The sequence below is a fragment of the Balaenoptera physalus genome, assembly GCF_965194825.1.
Source record: "Balaenoptera physalus genome assembly, chromosome: 1".
In the NCBI taxonomy this organism is placed as follows: Eukaryota; Metazoa; Chordata; class Mammalia; order Artiodactyla; family Balaenopteridae; genus Balaenoptera; species Balaenoptera physalus.
This window is the reverse complement of record NC_138882.1, coordinates 51,614,007-51,627,101: the sequence shown is the minus strand read 5'-3', so window position 1 is coordinate 51,627,101 and position 13,095 is coordinate 51,614,007. Positions and strand designations below refer to the sequence as shown.

The 13,095-nt window shown below is 37.1% G+C and overlaps 1 protein-coding gene across 8 annotated transcripts in view; it reads left to right on the top strand.

The window, feature by feature from the left end:
* Window positions 1–13,095, top strand: part of TDRD5 (tudor domain containing 5) — a 108,571-nt gene that overhangs the window by 58,754 nt on the left and 36,722 nt on the right. For all 8 annotated transcript variants that reach the window (XM_082465211.1, XM_082465212.1, XM_082465210.1 and 5 more), the window contains 4 exons: window positions 666–874; window positions 2,398–2,615; window positions 4,687–4,899; window positions 5,466–5,532. In XM_082465211.1, coding sequence (XP_082321337.1) covers window positions 666–874; window positions 2,398–2,615; window positions 4,687–4,899; window positions 5,466–5,532 — 707 coding nt within the window. The remainder of the gene's footprint in view (window positions 1–665; window positions 875–2,397; window positions 2,616–4,686; window positions 4,900–5,465; window positions 5,533–13,095) is intronic.

The following is a 13,095-nucleotide window of genomic DNA, read 5'->3' as shown; positions in this document are numbered from 1 at the left end:
TATTTCTTCCTTTTTGACTACATATAATTATTTTATGTAACTGTATTATAGTTTATTTAACCAGTCTCCTGTCAATGGACATGTAGAGAGTATCCATATTTTTATCATTATAAAAAATACAGTGATAAATATTCTTGTACCTACATCTTTGTACAGTTACTAGTTTATTTCTTTAGGAGCCACTATGGTCTTATGTCTATCTGGGGTCTGTTTTAATGTGTCAGCCTCCTATAATCATCATACACATGTAAATTTGTATGGTTGTATGGTCAAAATATGTGGTTGGTTTGGGAATTCCCTAAAAATTAAGGCATTGTATTATGGACTATTAAGTAGTCACATACGTTGTACATTAAGCAACAATGAATGTTCACAACTAAAGCTGAACAAGAAATAAATTGAAATCAGGATGTTGTAAAATAAAACCTTTCACCAAAGTTAAAAAAACCTTATCAGACTTGCCCCCCACCCCAACATAAATAACGTAAGATTTGTTCCTATCTGGAACTTCCCTTACATCTCTCCATACTGAAAGGTCTGCAAAGACAGGTTCATATCTCTCATCTGTCATTATCTGCCCAGTGCCTGGCACATAGAATGTGCTTAGTAACAGTTTCCAAATTATTTTAATAGATATACATAGGCTCCTCTATTGGTCATTTCAGATGGAGCTGTGTCATCAGTCAGAAATTCATGTTTAGTTCAATCAGATGAGAAAATAGAAGCCAAAGCTTGTGTGTCCAGTCCTCCTAGAAATTCACTGTCTACTACTGTTATCAAGGAGACTACACGGGATTACCCTTCAAAAAACCACAAAGAGCCAGAACAGAAGATTTGCAAGAAGCCTAATCTGGTGGTAAAGCCTTTACAGCTGGTGAGTAAGGTTTGATGGCTTTGTGCCCTGGAGATTCAGCATTATGGAAAGTAACTGAATGAATGTTTCTTTAGACAAAAATTCTGTTTGAGAAAAGTCTTATTTCTAGATGTATGATTTCTTAGGCTAGACCAGAACTTTGGTCTGAAGTCACCTTATGCAGCATTTATTCTGGTTTTCAGCCTTTTGTATAAATAGCTTTCCTTGAGTCTCATTTCAGGCTTTTCAGTTGGCTTCGAAGATTTGACAGTTGTTTCAGGATAACACTGCTGATTCTCTGTCCATGTGTTTCAGTAGGCTTCACCACCCTCCAGGGCTTTTGAGGGAAGAATTGAGGAGCTCTGTTGTAGCCGTATGCCTCAGCACTGCTGCAGGTCGCCCCTGCACCTAGCCTCAGTTAGAGGGTGTTTTTATTGTTTTTCTCCTTATTATATCTCCACACACACTTCTCCCTTTTTGTATTCTCATCTCCTATTACTTATTTTGTAGTTACTAAGGAATTAATTGCTTACTCTTCTTGCCTTCTGCCCTTTACACCTGGCTTCTTTCATGGAAGGAAAACATTTTGTTTGGAGAGCCTGCTATATTTTCTAGAGGACAATAGAAAGGCCTGAAGGAACATAATATATTTGAGAATGAGAGTGTTTGAGAAACCGTATTTTTGATCGGAAGACTAGTCTGAAATTTAATCCATTCTTTTTTTTTAAATTTTAATTATTTATTTTTTTTTTGGCTGTGTTGGGTCTTCGTCACTGCGTGCGGGCTTTCTCTAGTTGCGGCGAGCGGGGGCTACTTTTCGTAGCAGTGCGCGGGCTTCTCCTTGCAGTGGCTTTTCTTGTTGCGGAGCACAGGCTCTAGGCACGCGGGCTTCAGTAGTTGTGGCACGTGGGCTCAGTAGTTGTGGCTCACAGGCTCTAGAGCGCAGGCTCAGTATTAAGCCTTAAAAGTATTAAGTACTTAAAAGTATTAAGTATTAGTTGTGGCGCAAGGGCTTAGTTGCTCTGCGGCATGTTAGATCTTCCCGGACCAGGGCTTGAACCCGTGTCCCCTGCAATGGCAGGCAAATTCTTAACCACTGTGCCACCAGGGAAGCCCTGAAATTTAATCCATTCTTTTTTTTTTTTCTTTTTTAAATCCATTCTTTGAAGTTGCCTTTGTTGGTAGAATTGGGTAGGATGAGACTCTTAGTTCAGCCTAAGTATTTGAAGTACGATGTTTTCAATTTTACATAGGGCAGTTGTGTGACACACTTTTCACTCTTTACCTAATATCGTAAGACAGTACTTTTAATATTTTAATGTAGGTAAGGATCACCTAGGGAATTTTTTTAAAGGCATAATTGTGGGCCTCACTTCTAGTGAGTGAGTCTGGGCTAAAGCCTAAGAATTTTCATTTTTATAATTTGCCAGGTGATTCTGATAAAGGTGACTCATGAAATATATTTTAAGAAACGTTGTCATAGAGTTTGAAATGTTACTCAAAGATTTATAGTGGTTTCTTTGATTTTTTTTTTTAACTTGTAGCAAGTAGAAATTAAATCACAGCTCAACTTGGCAATGGCAAATCATGATATCCCACCTGATGCTGTACGGGACAAGAAATTATGCAAACTACCCCCATTAGGTACCAGTACCCTCGTGGGGGTCTTTGTGGAGTATATCATCTCTCCTAGTCAATTCTACATCCGAATCTATAGCAGGGATTCATCAGAGTTACTTGAAGACATGATGATTGAAATGCGGTAGGAATCTGTTGTTTTCAATGTATTTTTCATGTATCTCATTCTAAGTCAGTTCTCAAACATTTTGGTCTCAGGGCTCTTAAAAATTAAGGACCCAAGAGAACTTTTGTTTATCAATATTTATCATATAGAAATTAAAACTGTAAAAAATTTAAAATATTGTTTAAGAATAATGATAAATTCATTTTTATGAATATAAATAACATTTGATGAAAAATAACTTTTATGAAAATTAGAAGAGTGCACTGTTTTACATTTTTGCAGATCTCTAATATCCGGCTTACTAGAAGAAAGTTGGATTTCAGTATCTGCTTCTGTCTTTAATTTCTTGAAATACATTATTTTGGTGGAAGTACATGAAAACATCTGGCCTCTGACAGATAAAGAATTGGGAAAAGGAGTATTTTAATAGCCTTTTCAGAAAATTGTGAATACTCTTTGATAGTATACTGAAACTTGACAAGTGGTAGTTTCTTGAAGTTAGTACTGTGTGGAATTTGAACTTCTCAAACTCTACTATGTTAAAATACATTTTCTGCCTTTGCACTTTGAATGGATCCAGGACTAGCTATGTAATTGCAGGCTCCAGTGCAAAATTAAAATGTAAGTCTCCTTGTTTAAAAAGTATTAAGAATTTCAAGACAGCAGTAGCTTAACATTAAAGTAAGCATAGGGAACTTCTCAGTGTGGACTCAATGGAACTGGCCCTGAATTTTACCACCATCTATGATTTTAAAACATCATGTATTGGTCTTTTGGAAAATACTGGTTCACTGAGTTATATAGATCTTCCAGATGTTGACATGTTTCATCACACAATATATCTTTAAAAAATCACATTCATTAATATTATCACTGACTGCATCAGAAAAGTATTAAGTATTAGGAAACTGTCATGTTTATGGTGGTGGATGCAGCATTGCCAAAATCCTAATTTTCATTTGAAAGCTTTTGAATTTTATCATTGACAATAAATACTGTCAGTGTTTTCCTTGAAGTGGCAAGCTTGCTTCATTTTTGAGAAAATGTGTGGCAAATACCCAAGTCTGAATAAACATAGTTTGTGAGTGACCTTTCAAGCAAAAATGGTGTTCCATGAAAATAGTGTCTAGTTCATCTTCCAAGTAAAAATAAATCTCCACACACACACAAAAAGCAGCTAATTCAGTTCACAGCTGAAATGCAAAAGTGCTTTTCATTAAAACAACTTGGGAAGTATTTTACTTGTACTTGCATTTTGTTACAGAGAATATTGAAAAGATAGTCAGTGGTTGAGATTTAATAAACTTAATAATTTTTATTGCTTTATCAAGGACATTCTTAAGTGAAAGTAGCCTCTTTTTTCTTTCTTTTTTATTTAATGTGAATGCATGGCAGTGAAAAATAAATGTTTACTAGTACAGTTGGATGCCACTGCCTTGATTTAGCAAAGGCACCGGGAATTTTACCCACCCTTGCTTTTACAGCATCAATGCAAATATTAACATAGTGAAAAGGGCAAATAACTATTTTCATAATAATACTAAAATATTAAAATAGCTTTGATCTTAGGAACTTTTTGAAAGGGTATCAAGGTCCCAGGGATTTGTGAACTACACTTAGAGAGCTACTGCTCTAAATTATCTTTTCTCTAGTGAAAAATCATGTCCTTTGTTAGTAAACACTATGTAAAATGTTTACATTTTCAGTTACTTTAGATTTATTCATGTACAACAAATGTCTGATTTTTACATTGGTGCCACATAGAAGAATAATTTACTTTGTATCTCTCCAAAAGTTTTTTTCTAACTTTACCTCATTATATACTCACCTCCCACCCAAGAACACCTGGCATAATGTTACATAATAATCACTTAGTAAGTTTCTGTTGGAAGTTTGTTGATAAAGAGAAGGGATTTGGACAAGAAAAAGAAAATTAGTTGGTATTAATAATAAACATTACCAAATCAGAAAAAGTGAGGATTTTTTTCTTTGCTTTTTGCCAAGACATTCCTGCTCTTGATACATCAATAAAAATGATCTTTAATTTTTTCTTCCCCTATGGGTTTCTGTGTATTATGGAATTCCGCAGGCGCTGTTATTCTAATCAGCTGGTTTCTGATCGATATGCCATGCCAGAGTATTTTATCCAACCGGGACATCTCTGTTGTGTAAGGATTTCTGAGGATAAGTGGTGGTATCGGGTCATTATCCATCGAATTCTTGGGAAACAGGAAGTTGAAGTGTTCTATCCAGACTTTGGAAATATTGGAACTGTTCAGAAGTCCTCCCTGAGGTTCCTCAAGTGAGTTAATAAACTGAATAAGGACAACTTAAGTTTTGAGCTGTAATGCAGGATCTCTCTTCCTTTCCTCCTGCCTCTCTCCTTCCATCCTACCCTCCATTCCACCCCCTTTCATCTTAGTGCAGGTTTGGCAAATGGTCATTTGGTCATTATAATCACAGTTGGATTACAATCTCTCACGTCTTCTTTCACATGACTGTGAATCTGAATGAACCATGAGACTGAATTTCAATCTTATGTTAAGAAAATCATTCTTTGGGTCATGCTAAGAGTTGCATTTATATAGCATGAAGGTTGAACTGTTCCTACCTATATTTTATTTATTTATTTATTTTCAGTTATACATATCCTACCTATATTTTAATTGCATGGTTTTCAAAGACTATTATGTTTTTACAAGTGTATTTCTTAGGTTACTTTAAAGTGTAAGACATTAATTTTAAAATGCATGAGTAAAATACTCTGAAATGGTGTGAAAAACTTAAATCAAGGAATGGGTAAGAGATGCCATAAAATCCAGTTTTGAAATATGATTAAATATTCCTATATTTGATTATCTGTTGCAGGTGCTGCTACACCAGGCTTCCAGCTCAGGCTATCCCCTGTTCTTTGGCTTGGGTGAGACCAGTAGAGGTATGTTTGCTTGTTTCCTGTTTAATCAGCAAACATTTGATGCCAAGAACAATTCTAGGTTCTCAGAATACAAAAATAAAACATAGAATGAGCCCTCAAAGAAATCATTGTAGACAGTATGAAAGATAGGCGCATAGACAGAAATAATTGTGCTGTGTCCTATTTGCTAGAAAATTTTGCAGCGTATGGTAGAGATGCAAAAGAAAGAGCGCTCATCTCTGTTCGGGGTAATCAGAGAAGGCCCCATAATAGAGGTGGCATTTGCATGAAACTTTGAAGGAAGATTAGTTCTATAACTGGACAAACAAGAAAAGAAAGACATTTCAGGCAAAGGGAGAGCAGCATGAAATGTCTCAAATATGAGGAATTTTAAGTGGTTCTGTTTGGCTACATAATAGAGGATGTGCTGGAATTGGTGCATGGCAAACGATGTCAGAGAAGTAGACAGTAAACTAAGGTGGAGACCCATAGCCATGTGCAGGAGTCTGGACACAATGTCCAGACTGGGGAGCAACTGAAGGGAACTGCCACAATCAGATATATGTTTTTTAAAGAATTCTCTAGTGGTGGGAGATGATTGGAGTGGGATGGAGCAGGAGGCATTTTCATCCATATAGATACATTTGTTTATGTAGCTATAATTATGCACCTAATTTTATGTTTTTTCCCTCAGAGCTCTTAATTATACATGCCATTCACATTTATTACACCATATTTGTCTGTTTAACCTAAATAACTTAGCAGTTGCTAACATATACGTGGATTATTCCTTACTTTTTTTTTTTATCTGAAAAACACAATAAAGAGAAAAGAAAAAGAAAAAACATTATCTGTAATTCCACCATTCAAATGCATTCAATTTAGAAATTTGATATGAGTTTCTTTCAGTTTAGTTTATTGGATGTTGGGGATGAGGGTTTTGTAGGGTTTTTAGGCTTATATAAAATAGTAATCATATTATTTTATATTCCATTTTTCCACTCAACATTATAGCATAAATACATTTACATGTTATAGTTCTCAATTTTAATAGGTACATAAGTAATCTATTAGCTAAACGTGCATTGTAGCCTGTTTAACTGTTCCTTTTTGTTAGACTAATTCAGTCCACTTCTGATTTTTGAGTATTATAAATAATTATGCAAAGTATGGTTTTTGTGCGAGTCACTACTCAGCATTGTTTGCTAGGGTGTATTTTAGCCCTGACTAGGTTTCTTTTTAGTACTTCCATCAGGGAGGCCAGGGCTAAATTTGTGACCCACTCGTAGCCAATGTCCGTTACTCTCATATCAGCCAGGTGGCTTCCATTTTTCGTTTTCTTTGCAATTTCCTTCCTAAACTGCTTCTGGCCTTAGGGCTTTTGCCCATGCTGGTCACTGAAATAGCTTATTCAAAGAATTCTCATGGTTGGCTCCTTCTTGTCGTTCAAATTTAAGCCCAAATGTTATTTCCCCAAGAAGGACTTCCTTGACCAGTCAATTTAAAGTGCACTCTTCCTCTTCAGTCAGAATGATTCATCATCATTTTGTTTGATCTTTCTTTTAAAAAAAAAATTTATTTATTTTAATTGGAGTATAATTGCTTTACAGTGTTGTGCTAGTTTCTGTCGCACAGTGAAGTGAATCAGCCATAAGCACACACACATCCCCTCCCTCATGGAACTCCCTCCCCCAACCATCCCACCCACCTAGGCCATCACAGAGCACCGGGCTGAGCTCCCTGTGCTATACAGCAGGTTCCCACTAGCTATCTATTTTACACATAGTAGTGTATTTATGTCAAAATTAATATCCCAATTCATCCCACCCTCCCCTTCGCCCACTGTGTCCACCCGTGCATTCTCTATGTCTGCCCTGCAAATAGTTTCATCTGTACCATTAATATTTATTTATTTATTTATATATTTATTGGCTGCATCGGGTCTTAGTTGTGGCATGCAGGCTCCAGAGTGTGCAGGCTCATTAGTTGCAGCACGCGGGCTCTCTAGTTGTGGTGCATGGGCTCCAGAGTGTGCGGGCTCAGTAGTTGTGGCACATGGGCTCTCTAGTTTTGGCTCACGGACTCCAGAGCACGTGGGCTCAGTAGTTGTGGTGCACGGGCTTTCTGTCCCATGGCATGTGGGATCTTAGTTCCCCAACCAGAGATCGAACTGGCATCCCCTGCATTGCAAGACAGATTCCTAACCATTACACCACCAGGGAAGTCCCTTGTTTTATCTTTATAACACTGTCTGGTGTTACCTTAATTGTTTGTTCACATACAACATTGTAATTCCTGAGATCAGGGATATTGTGTGTCATATTTACCACTGTATCTCCAGTGCCTAGATCAATGTTTGGTGCATGGTAGGTGCTCAATAAATCTTTTTAACTGAATGTATCTCATTCATATCTTTATTTCTATATCTTTGTTCTGGTTTGGTGAGCTAATACTCTCATATACAAAATCTAAAGCAGGCAGAAAAGTAGAAGTCTACCCTTGGAAGTCAAACTGCAATAGGTAAGATCAGGAATTTTTCAGCTTCTTTCCTGAGGTCACTCCCCAGTCTACAGCCTTGCTGGCTTGCACGATTAGAGGACATTGTTTGGGAATAGCGGAACAGCTAGAAGTTAGGGTGTAATACTTAAAGGGTGGGAGCCATAGAATGGGTGCGTTCCAAAATCATTGTACGGATATGAAATCCGCCCAAATCCTTAGATGACAGCTAAACTTTGCAAGGACTGTAGAGAACCCAGTGGCCCTAGTGAAAAGTCACTGGCTTACCTATTCTTTTTCTCACCTTGTATGCCTTATTTTGAAGAGGGTTTTTAATCATTCCACTGTGTTATTTCAGTGATGACTCTAGGAAGTACAGCATATGTGTGTAGCAGTGCAAGGACATTAGAACACGAATTTCTTTAACGTCCTTTTCTGATCTATTTTTGTTTTGTAATTAACGTTATTGTTTGTAACCCCTCAAGAAAATAACTGCATATAATAATAATAATGTCCATTTAGATTTAGTCACGTATTTCTCAGTTTCTTAGCTCTTCAGTCTTGCTGCTCAAACCCTCTGGGAACATTTTCTTTCTATTTGAACTGTATCTTTTAGGATTTCATTTTGTAAGGGTTTGTTGATGGCAAACTCAGTTATGTTCACCTGAAAATATCATTTTGTGCTTATTCTTGAAAGATATGTTCAGTAGGTATAGAATTCTAGGTTGGCAGTTACTATCTTCAGCACATGGCAGGTATCATTACACTGGCTTCTGGTTTCCTTTATGATATTTAAGCCAGCTGTCCATCTAATGGATGTTCCTTTGAAGGCAATATCCTTTTTGTCTGTGGCTGTTTTTAAGATTTCGTATTTGTTACTTGTGTTCTTCAGCTTTTTTAAAAAGCAGGATTGATTTTTATTTTATAGATATTTGCTATCTGTATAGAAGAAAGACCTTCTCAATAATCCAGGATATTTCTTCTTTCTTTCTTTTTTATAAATTTATATATTTATTTATTTATTTTTGGCTGCTTTGGGTCTTCGTTGCTGTGCACGGGCTTTCTCTAGCTGCGGCGAGCAGGGGCTTCTCTTGTTGCAGAGCACAGGCTCTAGGCACGCGGGCTTCAGTAGCTGTGGCACGCAACCTCAGTAGTTGTGGCTCACAGGCTCTCAAGCGCAGGCTCAGTAGTTGTGGCACATGGGCTTAGTTGCCCCGCAGCATGTGGGATCTTCCCGGACCAGGGCTTGAACCCACGTTCTCTGCATTGGCAGGCAGATTCTTAACCACTGTGCCGCCAGGGAAGCCCTAGGATATTTTTTCAAAGGATACTATGCTTCTAACAATTTCAGGATGACATTAAAACTATCTGCTAATGAAATTGAAACTTGTAAATTTACTCTTTAGGAAACAAAATTATTTATTTGTAATTGAGGTAATGTTGATTTATAACATTATATAAGTTTCATGTGTACAACATTATATTTCTACTTCTGGATACCCTACCACGTGTTCACTACTAAAAATTTATTTTCCATCTGTATCCATAGTTGGCCTGACCCCCTTTACCCATTTTGCCCTCCCCCCTTCCCCTTCCCCTCTGGTAATCACTACTCTGTTCTCCATATATATGTATTTGTTTTTGTTTGGTTTGGTTTGTACATTATTTTATTTTTGTTTGTTTATTTGTTTTTTTTTTAATACTCCACATCAGTGGAATCATGTGGTAGTTCTCTTTCCATGACTTATTTTACTTAGCATAAAATGCTCAAGTTCCATCCATGTTGTTGCAAATGGCAAGACATTTATCTTATTTTTAAAGCTGAGCAGTTTTCCGTCATGTACATGTATACCACATCTTCTTTACCATTTGTCTGTTGATGGGCACTTCAGTTGTTTCCATATCTTGGCTATTGTAAATAATGCCGAAGAACATGGGGGTTGAGGTATCTTTTCAGATTAGTGTTTTCATATTCTTTGAATAAATACCCAGAAGTGGGATAGCTGGATCATGTGATAGTTCTTTTTTTTTTTTTTTTTTTTTTTTTTTAAATTTATTTATTTTTATTTATGTTTTTGGCTGTGTTGGGTCTTCGTTTCTGTGCAAGGGCTTTCTCTAGTTACGGAGAGCGGGGGCCACTCTTCATCGCGGTGCGCTGGCCTCTCACTATCGCGGCCTCTCTTGTTGCGGAGCACAGGCTCCAGACGTGCAGGCTCAGTAGTTGTGGCTCACGGACGTAGTTGCTCCGCGGCATGTGGGATCTTCCCAGACCAGGGCTCGAACCCATGTGCCCTGCATTGGCAGGCGGATTCTCAACCACTGCGCCACCAGGGAAGGCCCTCATGTGATAGTTCTAATCTTAGTTTTTTGAGGACTCTCCATACTGTCTTCCATAGTGGAGGTACCAATTTACATTCCCACCAACAGGTTTCCCTTTTTCTCCACATCCTTGCCACCACTTATTTCTTGCCTTTTTGATAATAGCTGTTCTGACAGGTGTGAGGTGCTATCTTATCATGGTTTTGTTTTGCATTTCCATAGTAATGAGTGATGTTGAGCATCTTTTCATGTACCTGTTAACCATACGTATGTCTTCTTTGGAAAAATATCTGTTCTGTTCCTCTGCCCATTTTTAAATCAGGTTGTTTGTTTTTATTGTTTTGAGTTGTATGAGTTCTTTTTTTTTAAAATTTATTTATTTTATTTATTTTATTTTTGGCTGCGTTGGGTCTTTGTTGCTGCGCGCGGGCTTTTCTCTAGTTGAGGCGAGTGGGGGCTACTCTTCGTTGCGGTGCGCAGGCTGCTCGTTGCAGTGGCTTCTCTTGTTGTGGAGCATTGGGCTCTAGGCACGCGGGCTTCAGTAGTTGTGGCTCGTGGGCTCTAGAGTGCAGGCTCAGTAGTTGTGGCGCACGGGCTTAGTTGCTCCGCGGCATGTGGGATCTTCCTGGACCAGGGATCGAACCTGTGTCCCCTGCATTGGCAGGTGGATTCTTAACCACTGCACCACCAGGGAAGTCCCTATAGTTTTCAATATACAGATCTTGCACCTCTTTGGTTAAATTTATTCCTAAATGTTTTATTTTGTTGCAATTGCGATTGTTTTCTTAATTTCTCTTTCTGCTAGGTCATTGTTAGCATATAGAAATGCAACAAATTTTTGTATATTGATTTTGTATCCTGTTACTTTACTCATTTATTATTTCTAAGCGTTTCTTGATGGAGTCCTTAGGGTTTTCTATATATAAAATCATGTCATCTGCAAATAGTGACAGTTTTACTCCTTCCTTTCCAATTTGGATGCCTTTTATTTCTTTTTCTTGCCTGATTGCTCTGACTAGGACTTCCAATACTGTGTTGAATAAAAGTGGCGAAAACGGGCATCCTGGTCTTGTTCCTGATCTTAGGGGGACAGCTTTCAGTTTTTTTCCTTTGAGTGTGATGTTAGCTGGGGGTTTGTTACATGTGGCCCTTACTATGTTGAGGATATGTCCCTTCTGTATCCTCTTTATTGAGAGTTTTTATCATAAATGGGCTTTGAATCTTGTCAAATGCCTTTTCTGCATCCAGTGAGATGATCATATGGCTTTTATCCTTCATTTTGTTAATGTGGTATATCACATTGATTGATTTGTGAATATTGAACCATTCTTGTGTGGAATAAATCCCACTTAATCATGGAGTATGATTTTTTTGATGTACTGTTGAATTCAGTTTGCTAATATTTTGTTGAGGATTTTGCATCTATGTTCATTAGAGATAGTGGCCTGAATTTTTTTTTTTTGTGTTGTCTTTATCTGCTTTTGGTATCAGGGTGATGTTGGCCTTTTAAAATGAGTTAGGAAATGTTCCCTTCTCTTCAGTTTTATAGAATAGTTTGAAAAGGATAGGTATTAAATCTTCTTTGACTGTTTGGTAGAATTCACCTGTGGAGCTGTCTGGTCCTGGACTTTTGTTTTTTTGGGAGCTTTTGATTACTGTTTCAGTCTCTGTGCTAGTGATCAGTCTATTCAGATTTTCTGTTTCTTCCTGATTCAGTCTTGGAAGTTTGTATGATTCTAAGAATTTGTTCATTTCTTCTAGGCTGTCTAATTTGTTGGTATATAGCTGTTCATAATATTCTTTTATAATCTTGTATTTATGTGATATCTGTTGTTATTTCTGCCTTTTGTTTGATTTTATTTATCAGGACCTTCTCTCTTTTTTCTTCGTGAGTCTAGCTAACGGTTTGCCAAATTTTGTTCGTGTTTTTGAAGAACCAGCACTTAGTTCATTGATCTTTTCTACTGTCCTTTTACTCTCTAGTTTATTATTTCTGCTCTGATCTTTATTATTTCCTTCATTCTACTAACTTCGCCCTTTGTTTTTCTTTTTATAGTTTCTTTAGCTGTAAGGTTAGATTGAGATTTTTCTTGTTTCTTAAGAGTAGGTCTATATTGCTATAAACTTCCCTCTTTGTAATGTTTTTGCTGCATCCCATAGATTTTGGTATGTTGTATTTTCATTTTCATTTGTCTTCAGGTAATTTTTTATTTCTTCTTTGGTTCCTTCGTTGACCCAATAGTTGTTCAGTAGCATGTTGCTCAGTTTCCATATATTTGTGACTTTTCTAGTTTTCTTCTTGTAGTTGATTTCTAGTTTCATTCCATTGTGATCAGAGAAGATACTTGATATGATTTCAATCTTCTTAAATTTAGTGAGACTTGTTTTGCATCCCAGCATATGGTCTATCCTTGAGAAAGTTTCATGTGCACTTGAGAAGAATGTATAGTCTGCTGCATTTGGGTGGAATGAATGCTCTGTACAAATCTATCAAATTCATCTTGTCTGTTGTTTCATTTAAGGCCAGTGTTTCCTCGTTGACTTTCTGTCTGGATGATCTATCTATAGATGTAAGTGGGGTGTTATTAAAGTCCTCTACTATTACATGTTGCTGCCAATTTCTCTCTTTAGGTCTGTCAATAATTGTTTTATATATTTTTGTGCTCCTGTATTAGGTGCAAGTATATTAATCGCTGTTACGTCTCCTTGATGTGTTTTCCCCTTTATTATACTGTCCATTTTTGTCTCTTGTTACCTTTTCTGACTTGA